Below are 18,504 nucleotides of genomic sequence, written 5' to 3'. Positions count from 1 at the left end.
TGAATTGACTCTTGACCATCCGAGGAACCGGGATACGCGTTTCGTTTCCTTTTGTGCTGGTCCTGCCTAGCAGTTGGAGCTTGTTTTTTAAAATAACACTACTTCGGGACAGTTATGGATGAATCTGTGAGTTCCTTGTGCTTATGCTTCCTGTTGGCTGGAGTATGATTTGTGGAGTATTTTCGTGGGACATTGCAATGATTATGTCATCTGCTGCACTCATCAGCTGGCTCACTGAAGTTTAAGGAAACTGAACGGCTTTATATCGGCTGGAATTTGTTTGTGAAGGAACACACCTTCGAGACAGTTCTGTGAATGAGTCTACACGTTCTTTGTGTTTATTCTGCCTATTGGCTGGGGTTTGTTTTACAAAATATTTGATGTTATGTAATTTTGCCTTACAAATTTGTGAGGCAAAATTGAGCAATCCGATGGCAAAGTTGTCGCAGGGGCTCTCGTAGGCATACATGTACTCTTTGAATTTAGAGGGATTGACGCTGGTTGGCGCTGTTGTGCGCGGGGTTAATATGCACGTTTTTCTTTTTTCTGTTTGTTTTGTTCGGGGGAATTTCGGGGTTTTATTGTTGCATTAATGTTGAAATGTGGTCTTCATAATTTTGTCTTTGGCACACAATTTATTTTTTCTATTATATCAAAATGTCAAATGTTAATATGAGTGTACTATCTCTCTCCACATGGAATGTGAATGGGTTGGGGCACCCCATAAAAAGAAGGAAGGTTATTTCTTTTCTTAAACTTAAGAAATATGATATAGTGTTTCTTCAAGAAATGCATCTTTCCCTGCAGGAAGCTGAAAAATTTGGGAAGATATGGGGTGGACATGTTTTCTTTAGTGTTGGCTCAAGTAAGAGCAAGGGAGTCATTATATTGGTAAATAAACATTTACAATTCAAATGTCTCAAATAGTTTAATGATAAAATAGGAAGCGTTATTATTGTTTTAGCAGAAATTCAGGGGCAAAGTCTGATTTTGGCTAATATTTACGCACCTAACGCTGATGATCAGGGCTTTTTTTATAGATCTTGAAGGGATGTTGCAAGCTGCTGGCACCCCACATGATATGATTTTGGGAGGAGACTTTAATCTTTTGATGGACTCAGTCTTTGATCATAGTGAAGCAAAAGTGTGTAAGCCCCCTAGAGCAACATTGACGCTTCACAGGATGTGTAAAAATCTTGGTCTTACAGATATTTGGAGACTTTTGAACCCATCTGGTAGAGACTATACATTTTTTCATCAGTCCATAAGATTTATTCTGGAATAGATTTTTTTTTTAATATCCAAATCCCTCATTTCATCTGTTGTTGATTGCTCAATTGGAAACATTTTAGTCTCGGATCACGCCATGGTGAGTTTAGAGGTGTTGCCACATATGGAGAAAAATAAATCATATAGTTGGCGCCTTAATGTATCCCTTTTGCAAAATCCTGATTTCCAACAAAAGTTAAAAACTGAAATCAATATTTATATGGAGACCAACTGGTCCTCGGTATCCTCCGTGGGTGTGGCTTGGGAGGCACTTAAGGTGGTTCTTAGGGGTCAGATCATACAGTATGCCTCATTCATCAAAAAATCCAAAGCACGAGAGCTCGTGGAGTTGGAAGGAAATATTAAAAGTGCAGAGGCAGAGCTGAAGCGCCGTATGTCATCTGATGGCCTCAGAGAATTGACCCGATTGTAATATAGATATAATACTATTTTGTCGCAGAAAGTGGAGTTTTGGTTATTCAGGGCAAGATAGTCATATTTTGAGTCAGGGGACAAAGCAGGGACGCTTTTGGCTAGATATATAAAGCAGAGAGAGTCTCTTTCTATCATTCCCTCAGTGAAATCTGCTGGTGGTGAAATTTTTACCTCAGCCATTGATATTAATAATGCCTTTAAAAAGTTCTATCTTGATCTTTATAGTTCCACGTCTTCGTCTACTGATGAAGATATTAAAAACTTTGTGGAACCATTAGATCTTCCTAAACTGAAGACTGAGCAAAAAAACGCTCTTGATTCTGAGATAATCTTGGAGGAGCTTGATGAGGTAATAAAGTCCCTACCTACTGGCAAGGCTCCAGGGCCAGATGGTTTTGCCACAGAATTTTTTAGATCCTATGCTACAGAACTGGCTCCACTTTTGTTAGAATTTTATACTGAATCATTAAAGAATGGAAAGCTTCCTTCCACCATGACACAAGCCCGGATCAGTCTGATTCTTAAAAATGGACAAAGATCCAAGCGAGTGTAAAAGTTATCGTCCAATCTCCCTGATCCAACTAGATGTAAAAATGTTGTCAAAAATTTTGGCTAACCGATTAAGTAAGGTTATGACATCTCTTATGCCTATAGATCAGGTGGGGTTTATTCGGGCCGCAGCTCTTCTGATAACATCAGGTGTCTCATCAATATCATGTGGTCAGTAGCGAATGATCAGTCTCCGGTCGCTGCCATCTTACTTGACGCCGAAAAGGCGTTTGATATGGTAGAATGGGATTATCTTTTTAAGATTTTGGAAATGTATGGGTTCGGGAGTACATTTATTGGTTGGATTAAGTTACTTTATAGACACCCTGTAGCAGCAGTACAAACAAATGGATTAATTTCAGATTATTTTACTCTGGATAGGGGCACTCGGCAGGGTTGCCCTCTTTCCACATTATTGTTCTGTCTTGCCCTGGAACCATTAGCAGCCGCGATAAGAAAAGTGGATGATTTTCCAGGGGTGGTTGCGGGAGGTGTGGCACATAAGCTTCTGCTTTACGCAGATGATATTTTATTATTTGTCTCTGAACCTACTAGATCTATGCCTTGCCTCCACAGAATTATTAATTCCTTTTCCAAGTTCTCAGGATACAAAGACAGTTGGTCTTAATCCGAAGCTTTGGCTCTGACAGCGTACTGTCCAGTAACGGCTTTCCAGCTGGGCGCCTTCCAGTGGCCCAAACGGCATTAAGTATTTGGGGATTTTATTCCCAGCAAATTTGTCTGATTTAGTTAGTGTTAATTTTGACCCTTTAATAAAAAGGTTTGAGCGATGTGGGTAGGTGGGCTTCATTACATTTATCGATGATTGGGAAGGTTAATGTTATTAAAATGAATTGTATTCCAAAATTTAACTACCTGCTACAATCTCTCCCTGTAGATGTCCCCCTCTCTTATTTCAAGCAATTTGATAGCATAGTGAAGTCCTTCATTTCGAATAGTAAACGTCCCAGATTGCATTTTAATAAGTTACATAGGCTGATAGACAAAGGTGGGCTAGGCCTACCCAAGATTTTGTTTTATTACTATGCGTTCAGTCTCAGACATGTGGCTCATTGGCCACTTCCACCTGAGAGAGCCCTTCCCTGGTTTGTTATTGAACAGGCAGTTCTTGCCCCTATTTCGATATTACAAAGCATCTCTATCAAACTAATCTGAAAAGTTAAGTTACACCCCGTTATTTCGCATTTACACTCGGTATGGACTAAAGTGTCCAGATTGTTTAAATTGGACACTTATTTAAATGTTGCCTCGAGCATATGGCAGAACCCAAGATTGTGTATTGGCCAGTCCCCTTTCTGCTGGTCAGAGTGGATTGTGAGGGTGGTTGCTATTAGGGATGTGCGAGACTAGTCGACTAAACGGTTCTGATGCTGCTGGTCGACACTGGAATTACTAGTCGGTTAATATTTCCCCCCATTAAATTGATCCTAATTTTTTACAGAGGCTGCACTTAAATTACTGTCATATTAATGTTACATATTTTAAATATAATTAATAATACAAATATTATTTTAAAAAAGAGGATATCTAGAGCAGATACAGAGTTTAATTTCACCTCAGGCTGCGCATGCTTCTTCCCTCTCTCACTCGTGGCGCGCGCAGGAAAATGTCCTCTCGCTAGACAAGCAAACTCAGCAAAGTAGTTATGAAATCATTTCGGTGGTGGGGGAATCGGCTTTCCAAACGTTTGAAAGTCCCTATGGATGTTTTCACATTTGAGTCTTCTTTAAATCTGTGCATGCTTGGATGTTATTTTTCCGCTGAGCGGGCTTTTTCAAGCGCAGGATAGACGCCTCGGGTGAGTCAAGTCCCGTCTTTCACCGGACCATGTCGACGGGTTAATTTTGCTCATCCAAAAAATTATGCTTTTGAGTAAGTAGCCTAGAAAATAACTGTTTTAGGCTAGGTATGCCATTTTTTAATCTGCTGATTAAGAAGGCTATTTTCAACAAAGTGCCGACTACTGAATGGGTTAAACAATATTTTATTCTGTGTACACGTCATGTTTAGAATATATTAGGTTTTTTGGGTGGGGTGTGGAGACAGTAGTGTAATATAGTTAGTATGATTATTATGTGTGTATGTATGTATGTTTGTATATGTATGTGTATATATATATGTGTATATATATTTTATATATGTATATATGTGTGTCTGTTTGATTTTTATTTCTATATATTTACTTATGTTTGACCACAGGGTTGTTTTTTGGGGGGTTGGGGTTGTGGTTGTGGGGTTTAAATGTTGATTTTATATATATATATATATAAAAAATCAACAAGTCATTTTAAGTCATAAATGTTGCATTTTTAGGACGCAGTGTTAAGTTAAAATTAGTTAAAACTTTTAAAATCACGTCTCGAGTTGCATTCTGTTGTGCTTCATCCTGCTACCAAGAATGCATCCTGTGTTACCGGCAGGAGAGTAGATTCTGGGGGGGATGAGGGGGAGGTAGCCCTCCAATAATCAAAACTAGCAAGTACAATCCCCCACCCCCACCCCTGCTTCACAATACAGCCCCCCAATGTTCAAACCAAATCTACGCCCTTGGTTACTGGGTCTCAGTCTGAGGCATGCGTATTACCCCCTGTTGACGCAGCTTGTAAATACATGAAGTTACATGTACTTGAATTGCTCCGTTAATAGGAAAATACTTACTTTACAGGTCAGGGGGCATGGTTTATTGCATACATTTTTTAACACGTTATTTTTTATAATTAATCACACTTAATGAACTCGTTAAATCGACAGCCCTAATATACACAGATCAGCCACAACGTTAAAACCACCTGCCTAATATTGTGTAGGTCCCCCCCGTGCTGCCAAAACAGTGCCAACCCGCATCTCAGAATAGCATTCTGAGATACTATTCTTCTCATCACAATTGTACAGAGTGGTTATCTGAGTTACCATAGACTTTGTCAGTTCGAACCAGTCTGGCCATTCTCTGTTGACCTCTCATCAACAAGGCGTTTCCATCCACAGAACTGGCATCACTGGATGTTTTTCTAGAGACTGTTGTGTGTGAAAATCCCAGGAGATCAGCAGTTACAGAAATACTCAAACCAGCCCATCTGGAACCAACAATCATGCCACGGACCAAATCACTGAGATAAAAAAAATTTCCCCATTCTAATGGTTGATGTGAACATTAACTGAAGCTCCTGACCCGTATCTGCATGATTTTATGTACTGCTGCCACACGACTGGCTGATTAGATAATCGTATGGATGATTGTTGGTGCCAGATGGGCTGGTTTGAGTATTTCTGTAACTGCTGATCTCCTGGGATTTTCACGCACAACAGTCTCTAGAATTTACTCCGAATGGTGCCAAAAACAAAAAACATCCAGTGAGCGGCAGTTCTGTGCACGGAAATGGCCAGACTGGTTTGAACTGACAAAGTCTACAGTAACTCATATAACCACTCTGTACAATTGTGGTGAGAAGAATAGTATCTCAGAATGCTATTCTGAGATGCTGGTTGGCACTGTTTTGGCAGCACGAGGGGGACCTAGACAATATTAGGCAGGTGGATTTAATGTTGTGGCTGATCAGTGTAAATACAATACTTTTATTATTTAATTTAGATTACAGCGACGAGAATGTGATTTTTGGCATTGCTGCATAAAATGTGGGGGGTTTAATTCTCCAAGTAAAAATTAATTATTTTGATTTTGGGGTGAAATATGACCTGGACACACTCTTGACAGGTTTCATGAGATTCAGCCACCCATCTCAAGATGTGATTAGATCAGTGCAAAAATCACCTTGATCGCAGGTCACTGCAATTAGACATCCGCTAATTATGATGGTGAGATGAACTGGTAAAACATTTACAGCTCACATTTTAATCTCATCTGCACACCAGAGCAATGAATATGCAAAACAGCTGCGGGGTGAATTGGAGGTTTGCTATCTCGCAGCTATCTTTACGGTCTTTCTGATTTTTTTTAGGCAATGTTAATGAACCAAATTAATTTGAGCTGCATAATATGATTAAGGGGTTTCGAGATCCTAAACTAAACCCTCCTGCTTGTGCTTCACATGGGAACCGAGTAAACCATCGAAGACATGCAAGCTCACGTTTTGTGTATCTGTTTATTTGAGGTTCAAAAAGGTGCCACTTTGTACAGTATGCATATTTGTTGTCATTCTTGCTGCTTCAAATGAAGATAATAAGGTGTTTATATGGTAATGAGCTGACTCAATGCTGGCCTTGTAAACGGTCACTTTGATACATTTTCCTAAACAAATAAAAATAATAATAAAAATTCTAAAACTCCAGCCTGTTTAGGCTAAAGGTAAAAGACCTTTTGTTTTGGAAAATAAAAGGCCAAAGTTTTATGTTGAGTTAGCTTTCAGTGTGGTAATGTGTGTACCACCGTTACAAGACAATATCTAATATTTCATAGTTGAACTCATGTGCAGGATTCAACAGGAGCAGAACCAGTTTTATCTCCCCAATCTCCCGCTACACACAAAATCTGCTGCATTAGCAGTTCATCCTCCCTGTAATCTTCTAAATTCCTGCATAGACTTTCCTTTGTTCCTTTTGTTTTCCAGGATATTCCATATTTTTAATGACAGATTCTACTTTTAAAGGAATAGTTCACCCAAAACAAAGCATCATAAAAGTTTTCTTTATGACTTGTGTGCTATATTCCAAAGCTTCTGAAGCCGTCCGATAGTGATGAGACTGAAATTTATGTTTTTATTCTCTAAAAATATTGACATCTGCCAGTTCATGAGAGAAGTTTCAGATCTTTTCATTTAATTGATTGTTCTAGTTCACAAAACCAGTCTTAATGATTTGTTCGTTCACGAATCAGACTTATCTGTTTCTTGAGTGCTCAACTTACTGCCTCAATGATCCGGTCACAAGAGTTCACTTGAGGGAAAGATTTTAATTGGAAACTACTTACATTTTATGTTCCTCACACAAGTGCTATCTTATTGCTTCAGATTTAGAATATAATGCACTTTGAAGTTTTTTTTTTTTTTTTTTTTTTGCTATTTTGGAGCTTGACAGTAGTGTTTGGGAAACATTTTTTTTTTACAAATTATCTGAGAAGCATAATTGCATAATATATATTCTCTGTACACTAGTCTTATTAATATACAATTCTCAAGTAATTTGATCTTGTTTAAAGGATTTTTAGATATTTTTACACTACAACAAGAGCAGCAGCGTCTGTTCACATGCAACATGTAGGCTTCTGTCTGTACTATCATCTTTTCCTAGGTACTCATACCGTGTCAGGATAGCAATATGCATATGTAAATTATATGCAGATGAGGTTATGTATAGTAGTAAAACAGGTGTTGTAAGCTCCATACATGTTTCTTTCGGGAAGGAGACAGGGTGGGGAACAACGCATGTGCATTAACACACACAATCTTCCGCTAACTGGGATTTATAAAGTGACCTTTGCGCTAGTTCTGGCGTACATTTTAAAAATGTATGCCAAGTTTTATACATGAGTCCCCTGGACTTGTGTTACTGACAAAATTCCTGTGGGTGGAGTCTGCAGAACTGCAGATTTTTTTGTTTTTACAGACAAAGTGTTTTAAGACAAATACTAATTTCAACCCTTTAGTGCTTGCATGCTTGGCTTCCATTTTCATCCATTTTGAATGTATAAGGTAACACATTTACTGTTTGTTTTTACAAATTGTGTAACAAATAAAAATTATTTTCTGTGGTAAATAACAGCATTCCAAAGATGCTCTCCACAGACATTTAAGGAGTCATGAAGTGCCTTTTTTTTATCATTTTATTATCTTCTCTGAGGTACAATGATAATGTTATAAACGTTTTTTTGCACCAAAACAGTCACAATTTAGTAATATATGATCATTTTTCACCCTGTTTTTGGCCCTCTGTCTGAAACGCTCGGTTTTGGCCTAAGCGCCGCCTTAAAACTTCAAAGTAAACGCCCACTGTTCTGATTGGATAACATCATGCAGCCTCTCAAATTCAACAAACTCAATGGGAAGAGTATGAACCTCGACATTCAGGGTTTACACATAATGCACATCCAACACATTGCATCTAAATATATAAAACTCTTCATCTCAAGCACAACTGTTAACACTCAGCACCATAAAATATCAAACAGTCATGATATTTGAAATATTCATGAATGAAATGCTTTACTTATGATTTTGAAGTGTTTTCAACTGCCCCATCCTTCAATAACAGTTCCTTTGCAAAGCTTGAATCGTATTAAGACTGTTCACAAGTAATCCATGCTGACATGAGACAGAAAAAAACAAACACATCATAGTCCAAAGAACAGTGAAATGACACACACACATACTGTAGGCGCACTGAGGTGCACATCGCGGAATTGCGTCCATCGTCAAAGACGTCCTATGTTTACATACACCAACAATTAAAAATAGTGCAGATGGATGAAAGAACCAGTCCATGATGCGTTTGTGCTCAAAACAACAAGAGGGAGCAGCTGAATGAAAGAGAATTGCTTCTCCTCTTCAGAGTTGTAACTTTACACCACGTCTTTTAAAAGCAGCCCAAAATATGTATCAAATGGTCAAAGAGTCTGAGTAGTTCATGTTTATATACAAAATAATTCGAAATAGTCCAAATTGGTCCCCTTTGGTGTTATGTTAGGAATAGTTAGCCATGGAAGGCCTGCTCTCTTGACTTGATCTGCATGCCAGTGGGCGGGGCCAAGGGTGCGATGACGTATATTGCGGGATGTGTAAATACAAATAAGCAATGCGTCGTGACCTCACGAACACAGATTTCAAAACGAGACATTTCAGCAGGGTGGCAACTATAAATGCTCTTTTTAGACTGGGGAGGAAGTTTTGAGTTCTGAAATTTACAGTAGGTTTTTATAGTACAGTTACTGCTTATATGTCTAAATATCAAGGTAAATTTGATTCTCCATTTCATGACCCCTTTAAGGCTCGGGATATTATAACCTTATTCTTTCTTTCTATATCTCCCCCTCTCTTCCCTGACCTCTGCAGCAACAGGAACAGGACCCTACCAATCTGTACATCTCCAACCTGCCTCTATCTATGGACGAGCAAGAGTTAGAGAGCATGCTCAAGCCCTTCAGTCAAGTCATCTCCACACGCATCTTACGCGATGCTAATGGCACCAGTCGTGGAGTGGGATTCGCCAGGTATGCCTCACTGTCTCTGGCACCTCATGTGACATTATTATCATCAATATTCAATTAATAAGCATTTGCAATCTCTGTAAGGATGGAATCGACTGAGAAATGTGAGGCCATCATTCAACATTTCAATGGCAAATACATCAAGTCTCCTCCTGGAGTAGCAGGTAATACTCTACATCTTCCATGCTGTATTTTTTTAAATTATTTTTGTGGATTGACAATGTTTAAGACAGTTAAAATATATTAGAGCTTTTGGCTAAAATTATCTTTATGTTTAGTGCCTACAGAACCCTTACTGTGTAAATTTGCCGATGGTGGACAGAAGAAGCGTCAGATTCAGGGGAAATATCACCAGAATGGGCGACAATGGCCAAGAGATGGCGAGACTGTGAGAAAGCAGCTTTTCTTAACTGCTAATTAACACAAGGGATGAATTCACTAGTTGTGCCATTTTTGAATGTGGTATTTCAGGGCAAAAACGTGTAACCACACTGTTTAACCAGGCGCTAAATGCACTGAAATATCAATGAATTTAAATTAAGTAATTTACATTCTTTTCAACTCAAACCACATTTCTGTGTAAATCAGGATTAGAAAAAATGTGTCTGGTGCAATTAACATTGCAGTACCACTGCCACAGAAAACAGGCAGTAATTATAATAAAAGAGAAGTTTGTGTACTAAGCCTAAATTTTTGCCCGTGTTTGCACCATTGACTGATTTCTAGGTTTGGGATCTATGCCTTTTTCTCGATTTTTTTCAGGAATAAATAGGGCTGCTCCTTGCACAGTAGTCTTTGTCTCTTCAGACATATTTCTCAACAGAACTTTAATAAAGCGGCAGGGTAAATTAAAGGGGGTCGCACACCAGACGTGTCTGGCAGATGTCATGGCTCGTTCTAAAATTAGAAACAATTATTTATTTTCTACAAAATGTACGCACATACCACCAACGCTCAGCGTCAACATTCTGCAGCACCACGGAGAGAAACTCGCATAGTTTTCCATTAAATTCGACCCAAATCATTATCAGAGGACAAATATTATTTACTCTGGCCATCACTGGATGATCTATTGTGAACATCTTTCATATAGCACAATGTATTTTCAGTTACAAGTATGTCTTTTTGTTGTTTGACAGCTTGATTGAAAGACCTATTCAAGGCTACATACAGAGAAATTGCATAAACATTGCCATTTCTAATTGTTCATTTTGCACAGTTACAACAGTTTCACTAACCTGCAAACTCATCAACGTCACTTTGTTCATTCTTGAAGTAGAACAAAATCTTCATAACTTTGGACTACCACGTGCTGCTTCAGCTCGTCTTGTGTGTGTGCACTTCAGTAAATGGTATATCGCCCTCTTGTGGTCTCCCAATGCTATTACACCAGACTGTTAAACAGAGGCCAACTGAGTGTATTGGAAAGCACACCAGTTGGGGTTCTAATTTAAATGTCGGTACATTTTAAAATTTCGATGCCTCAAAAATATATTGATAAAATAACGTGATGATCAATAATCAATATATCGATATTTCATGACACCCCTACTGATTTCCATAATTTCTTTAGCAAACTGTGTGCCAAATCAATGCAGACAGCATGTGCAAATAAACCTCTCTATCAGCAACCACAATTAATTCTAAGTGAATTCCCCTCTTTATGTTGGATTTAATTATTCTCTAGGCTAATTTTTGACTGTCTCTCTCTTTTTCTCATACACAGTGTGGGATGACGCTAACATATGACCCTACCCCTGCTTTACAAAATGGGTGGGTTCAGAGTTTCTCTCTCAACACAGGAAATATTGCTTCACAGCTGTACTCTGTGCCTTCTTTGTAACAAATATGTGCATCTATGTCACCCCCTGCAGGTTTTTCTCTCCTTCCTACAGCATTGGTCCAAACAGAATTATTGCACAGACTTCTATCTCTCCATACATGCACTCACCTGTATCCACCTATCAGGTATGATTCCTTTGGTGGTACCCTATATTACTACTTTGATGTGTATACCTCTAGTACTGCATGAAACCTGCAATATCAGACACTTCTGATGACCTATGAAATCCCCTCTTTTGTGGCTTTTAGGTTCACAATCCGTCCTGGATACATCATCATCAATCTTACGTCATGCATCCCACAGTAAGTAACATGACTGTTGCTCCATTTCCTCAGCACAACCTCCTAAAACATCTGTATATGTCAAACGTTCTTCATCCTTCCCCTGTGCACAGGGTACCGTCCTCACACCCACAGTGGATCACACCATGACCATCCAGCCCACTGCCATAATGCCTCTTACACAGCAGCTCAGCCATCTAACCCTTGGCAGCACTGGCACAGTATGTTCTCAACAAGGAATTTATTGCAAACATCATTTGAGTGGAAAATATTATACCACGTTAAAATATTTGTCAGATAAATAGTTATTATTAGACTATGTCTAAAAATGTGTCTATCTGTCCTCAGTATATGCCTGCAAACACAGCTATGCAAGGGACCTACATACCACAATACGCCCAAGTGCCTCCCTCAAGTGTTACTGAGGTACGAAACATTACAGTGATTAATTTTTTGAAGTGTGTCCAAGCTTGATTCACTGTGATTTATTGTCAGTAACACTAACCTCATGAAACTGCAGGAGAATAGCGTCCAACAGCAGCAGGTTGCCATGGAGACGCCCACAGACCACACAACATACTCTTACCAGCAGGGCAAGTGAAGAGGAGGTGGGCTACTTAATGTTGCTTTGGAAATGTTGTGGCCTCTAACGGACAGATGGACAGAGACAAAATATTCTAAATATATATATTAATATTCTCTGTTTTAAAGATTGCGTTCACTGGGGCTTTAAAATGTGCGTACCTCTGTATCAAGTGCCGGTACAATTGTTTTTCTATGTAAACATGCGCCAGACGGGCATCTTTGACCGTTGCGCCACGCCTTGCTGTTTGTTGTTTTTCGGCGTCTCGTGCGGGAACTTTTAAGACGCTTTTTCAAGTTAAAAATAACTTTAACTGTCAAAACGCGTCTCAAGACACCCGTGGTTTGCTCTATTTGTGCGCCGCATCTCGCTTTTTAGCGTAAATACGTGTTCGGTGTGAATTACCTCTTAATTTGGTACCCACGCTCTGCTTTACAGCCTGTGACTGACAGATAATAGAACTGTTCAGCCGTGACGTCAATTTGTAGGTGAACCCGGAAGTGTAATTCGCTATGCGTTCCCTCAGGAGTTATCCTATGGGGTTTTGAACTTGAGTAAAATAAGGTCTGTGGTAAACATTACTTTATGATACGTGGATGTTTTGTTCTACAACATAAATGACACATTTTCATACCTCAAACGTGATTTTTTTTAAAAGTATGTAACTCAATACGCCTTCAAATTTCACATTTGAGGTATGAAATTGTTTACCATAGACCTTATTTTACTCATTCGTTGAAAAACCCATTGGAAAACCCCATAGGAAAATCGCGAGGGAATCCATGGCGAATTCTCTTCCGGGTTTTTGGACTACACGCTAAATGCTTTTGACTTGGTCAAAATGTGCGTCATTTATGTACTGTTAATGTAAACACACGGGACAAAAAAAAAAAAAAAAAAAAAAAAAGGATTTCAAAATGTCTGATGTGTAGGTCTGCCATTAAGAAACTCACTGCTCATATTCCTTCGTTCTTTATTACTGATTGTTTACCTGAGTAATTCCTTTAAAACTTGAAGCAGTGTTTAACTGAGAAATAATTGAAGGCTAGCTGCCATTTTTTATGTTAATATGTTGGCTATATTAATATTTAACTTTTTAAGTAAAAAGTGTTCATTAGCATATTAGTGTTTGCTGATGTATCGAATTTGGTATGGTATTGGAAGCTAACTATCAACTATCCTACTGAAATTTTGGTATGACAACCCCAGTGTTCACAGATCTCTAAACAATCAAAGTATAAAAGTAATTCTTCTGCACTAGAGTGATTTTAAATTCACCCAAAAATTTAAATTCTCTCATCATTTACTCACCCTCATGCCATCCCAGATGTGTATGACTTTCTTCTGCTGAACTCAAATGAAGATTTTTATAGGAATATTTCAATAGGTCCATACAATGCAAGTGAATAGTGGCCAGAATTTTAAAGGTCCAAAAGCACATAAAGGCCACATAAAAGTATTCCATAAGACTGCAGTGGTTTAATCTGTGTTATCAGCAGTGATATGATAGGTGTTGGTGAGAATTAGATCATTATTTAAGTCCTTTTTTTTCTATAAATTCTCCTCCCTGCCCAGTAGGTAGCGATATGCACGAAGAATGTGAATCACACACACACACACACACACACACAAAACGCACACAAAAGAAGAATGTGAAAGTGGAGATTTCTTGTAAAAAAGGACTTAAATATTTATCTGTTTCTCACCCACACTTATATCACATCTGAAGACATGTATTTAACCACTGGAATCTTGTGGATTTATTTTATGTTTCTTTTATGTGCTTTTTGGACCTTCAAATTTCTGGCCACCATTCACTTGCATTGTACGGACCCACAGAGCTGAGATATTCTTCAAAATCTTTGTGTTCAGCAGAAGAAAGAAAGCCATACACATCTGGGATGGTATGAGGGTGAGTAAATGAGATAATTTTCATTTTTGAGTGAACTATCCCTTTAATCATTCTATGATGACACTTACGTGAGTAAGTAGTGTTTTCTCTTTACTTGTATGTTGACTGTATGATCTTTCTTACTACATTCTAAAGAGAGATGGAGGACGCTGGATATTGAATAACCTCTGCTGGCATGAAAAGAATTGGACATTATGAAAAGGAATTGAGAAGCTTATCTCCTTCCAATTAAAGGAAGAGGACATTTATTGTGACTATTTTTGGAGAACACCCGCTGATGCTAAACTTAATTTAGTAACAGAAAGAAAGACTTGGATGGAGAAGGCTGTGACTACAAAACGTCATAAGTTCACAAGCAAGTAAGCTATTTTTAACACAAAGACTTATGTATATGTATATATGTATATATATATATATATATATATATATATATATATATATATATATATATATATATATACACACACACACACACACACACACACACACACTCCAACACACTTGAGAAATATTATTTTTCTGCAGCTTTATTTTCTAAAATATTCTGCAAAGCCAGAATGAAACAAAGACAATGTTACAGCACCAAGGGTCATTTTAATTTGATGTAATATCTTTTTGTAAAAAACAAAAAAGATTTGTTGACTGCTTTTAAAATGTTTGCTGCAGGAGGGATTTTGTACATAAAAAAATGTTTTTGCAAAGATCTTGCTGCATTTTTCTTGCATATCAGTTTTAAGGAAATGTCAAGGAACCTGCTTAAATGAGCAGTTAAGTCATTGTTTTAATAGATCTACAGAAACAAAATGTGCTGTATTAAAGTTGTAAATGCACTCATTATTTCAAGCAGTTTGTGTCCAGCCAAAGGAGATTGAATTCTGAAGACCTTGTATCCCCTTAAGCCCCTTAAAAAAAATGTCCTTTTTTTCCCTTTCAAAATGCTGCTTTATCTTGTAAGTTAGGTCATGCTCTGTTTAAATGCTGAGATTTATTTTTGTATTTGAAGATAATTTTTTTTAAGAAACTTTCAAAGAGAAGCTATTTGGGTGATAAACCTTTTTTATGGGTTTGTTTTCATGTCAACGGTTCTGTCACATATGTGGTATGTATTTTCTTTTATGCATTGTAAGGAGTGCTCCATTGTAATGTAGGCCTGTAAATTAATTTCTTGCCTTGGTGAACTTTAATAATGAGGAGTGTGTGTTCTTTGGTCTTGGGCCCCTGAGATATAAAATGGCAACATAATGAAAACCACAACAGTTCTTTCCTAATTAGTGGAACACTCCTTCAGTTTGTTGCCTTTATGAGGTACAAGATTCAAGAATGGAATAGTGATTACTTGTAGAAAAAATAAAATGCTGAAATGCAAATGTAAATTCACTGGACAATAGCTCACAGATGTATATAGTCAAACATACATTTAAAGACATTAGTATAAAGTAAGGCTTATTCTATCATGTTAACTAGTGAAATTATTAAAATTCTTTAATCAGCGGTCACTTTAAAAACAGCATGTACAATATATTCATACAAGACACCTAAAGTATTTAAAGAAAACTTCCAATCAGCAAACCTAGCCAATTAGAAACACTGCCTTGGAATAATTTAGCACGTTTGGGTTTGCAGAATGTCGTTGATGGGCAGAATTTTGGAGAGACGGGGTGTGGTTGAAGTGATGGGAGCGGTTTAATTCAGTGACAAAGGCTGTGTCTCGTTTGGAAGGCTGCGTCCTCCGGAGGTCGCATTTGTCGGCCACATATGTCATGGAGGCTGTCTCGTTTCAGAATATGGCGTGCCAAACGGTTCAAAAATATGACTAATGACTTAACGAGGGAAGCCACTCAGCTATTGAGAGCAGCTATTGAGTCGCTCACTGATAGAATGGCGCTGACTACTGAGAAGCCGGCGGTGCATCTGGATAGGCTACTCACTCTCCTCACCCAGCGGAGGACTCACTCTCCTCACGCAGCCAGCGACCCACACATCTAACGCAGCCGGTGACTCACTCTCCTCGAGCAGCTGAGGACTCACTCTCCTCAAGCAGTGGAGGACTCACTCTCCTCATGCAGCCGGCGACCCACACACCTGCAGCTGGTGTCTCACTCTCCTCAAGCAGCGGAGGACTCACTCTCCTCATGCAGCCGGAGACCCACACACCTGCAGCCGGTGACTCACTCTCCTCAAGCAGCGGAGGACTCACTCTCCTCATGCAGCAGATGAAATGAATGGTTGACAATCCGAGAAACATTTAAAATGACCCAAATATCAGTTATTTGTTAAAAAATAAAAAAAAATACAAAAAAATACAAAAAATAATATTTTCAAGAAATCTCAATCCCCCTCACTCCGGTATGTTAAGCAACTACATTAAAGTTGGTATTCAAGTTTATATTACATATATGACAATATGAGTAGAGTAACATAGCTGTACCAATGTACTTATAAAATTAAGAAGCTAAGGCTTCTTTTTGCACCATGTAATATAATGACAGCCATAAATGCACACTTGAAAATGAACGAGGAAAAAAAAAAACTGTTTAACTTGCCAATATGATTCACGCCATTTCGTTTTCATGCAAACAAAAAACACTGCTACTGCAGCTTTCTGACCCATTTTCTAGTTTCCAATCAACTATATAGTTGAATATGCTACATCATTTCTTATTTTTACTTCAGGGAGTTTAATATTATGCATCATCACATAGTAAATCATTCCTAAATGACAGCAAAAACCATATTTGTGATTTCTAAATACAGTTAGCCTGCTATTACTACAAATAGTTAGACTATCTCAACAGATTAGCCAACTTTTATTTTATTTTTAAGATGACACGTCAAAATACAAAGCAAATGACTGGCAAATTTAATTTAACATAATTTTAAACTCTGACAATAGTTTATGAAATTCCACTTACTATTTTTTAGTTCGAGAATACCAAATACAGAAACTGACGGCGGGAAATGTGTGGCGTTGGATACTCTGTAGTGTTTGCGAGTCGAGTCGACTCCTTGACTCTAAATAGTGTTGAAGTCGACTCTAGTACATAAACGCCATTTCTGTGTGTGTCTGAATCGCTCACTCATTCATTCATAGTTATATAGTGCATGGATGTTGAGTGCATTATATCAGCAAGGAGTTAATGAAATAAAGTGCTAAATTCGGACGCTGATGTTCGCTGATTTGCGAAGAATCGAAGGTTTCCTCTCAACTGCATCATAAGGTTTCATACGTTACTCAAAGCTTTTCAACATTGTGTACGCTGCGGCCATCTGGTGGTCAAAGCGATGAATAACACCTAAGAAACTGCTGTGTCTCTTTACAGATGCAGGTTTCACATCTGGTTCTGCAACTGATTCTTGTTTTAAATAACTAAAAGTAATTTGTTTTAGTGCTTAAGTTGTTTGGTTGTATTGGAACTAAAATAAGTCAAATAAATAAAACAAATTCATAAAAAGAAAATCTGCGATCCGTCTATTTAACCATGCCTCAGTCCTTCTTCTTCGTCTGTTATTTCATAGGCTCATATAGGCTTCATACATGAATTATAATATTAAACAAAACATAATGGGTTAGAGTAAGGAAGACCACCCTGGGGTTGCTTGAACCAGATACTGAAGCAGTCACGTGGTTTTCAGGTGTCGGACGTCGTAGATCATGCTTTTGGTACAAAAAAAATAAAATAAAATAAAAAAAATAAAAAATAAAAAAAAAAATTAATAAAGCTCTGATACAGCGTTTCAGTAAAAAATGTGGTTGTTTTTTTGGTGGTCAATGTAACAATTTAAGAAAAGGGGAGGGGATATAATTAGTGGATATTAGGTTTTCTATTAGCCAATTTCTGCTTATGAATGTGATATTTCCCATAAATCATATATTTATTACGATTGTAGTATTATGGTCAGTGTTTGAACCGACAGATGAACGAGAAGTGACGTCACACAACTGGCAACTGCGCTTCCAGACAAGCAATTTTTAATGATAAAAGACTGAGCAGCATTAATAAACAGCTTAGCATTTCACCATGTAATATTTAATTGTAATGTAAATAAAATGCATTATTAGGGTGATACCTTTAGTTTATAGTGCAGAAGTAAAAGTAGGTTCTTTGAAGAACATACACATTTTTTTTAACTTTATTATAATCTACAGAATTTAATTTTAAACAGCTATTGTCTTGCCTTTAGAACTCAGGGGTGTTTCCTCAAAGCATTTGTTTGTTTAAATGAACATTTATTTAAGGGACATCATAAAACAACCCAATTGCATCGCCGGCTGCGTGAGGAGAGTGAGTCCTCCGCTGCGTGAGGAGAGTGAGTCGCCTATCCAGATGCACCACCGGCTTCTCAGTAGTCAGCGCCATTCTATCAGTGAGCGACTCAATAGCTGCTCTCAATAGCTGAGTGGCTTCCTTTGGCAAGTCATCAGTCTTATTTTTGAACCGTTTGGCACGCCATATC

General features: G+C 38.0%; 1 protein-coding gene across 2 annotated transcripts in view; it reads left to right on the top strand.

Moving 5' to 3' along the window:
• Positions 1-15,390, top strand: part of LOC127419607 (RNA-binding motif, single-stranded-interacting protein 2-like) — a 55,104-nt gene extending 39,714 nt beyond the window's left edge. For both annotated transcript variants that reach the window (XM_051661136.1, XM_051661135.1), the window contains exons 5-14: positions 9,276-9,433; positions 9,515-9,594; positions 9,709-9,818; positions 11,157-11,203; positions 11,305-11,398; positions 11,522-11,575; positions 11,668-11,775; positions 11,903-11,980; positions 12,075-12,162; positions 14,185-15,390. In XM_051661136.1, coding sequence (XP_051517096.1) covers positions 9,276-9,433; positions 9,515-9,594; positions 9,709-9,818; positions 11,157-11,203; positions 11,305-11,398; positions 11,522-11,575; positions 11,668-11,775; positions 11,903-11,980; positions 12,075-12,155 — 810 coding nt within the window. In that variant the 3' untranslated portion in view covers positions 12,156-12,162; positions 14,185-15,390. The remainder of the gene's footprint in view (positions 1-9,275; positions 9,434-9,514; positions 9,595-9,708; positions 9,819-11,156; positions 11,204-11,304; positions 11,399-11,521; positions 11,576-11,667; positions 11,776-11,902; positions 11,981-12,074; positions 12,163-14,184) is intronic.
• The last annotated feature ends 3,114 nt before the right edge of the window (positions 15,391-18,504 follow it).

This window comes from Myxocyprinus asiaticus, chromosome 29 (assembly GCF_019703515.2).
Source record: "Myxocyprinus asiaticus isolate MX2 ecotype Aquarium Trade chromosome 29, UBuf_Myxa_2, whole genome shotgun sequence".
Taxonomy (NCBI): domain Eukaryota; kingdom Metazoa; phylum Chordata; class Actinopteri; order Cypriniformes; family Catostomidae; genus Myxocyprinus; species Myxocyprinus asiaticus.
This window is presented reverse-complemented; position numbering and strand designations above follow the sequence as displayed.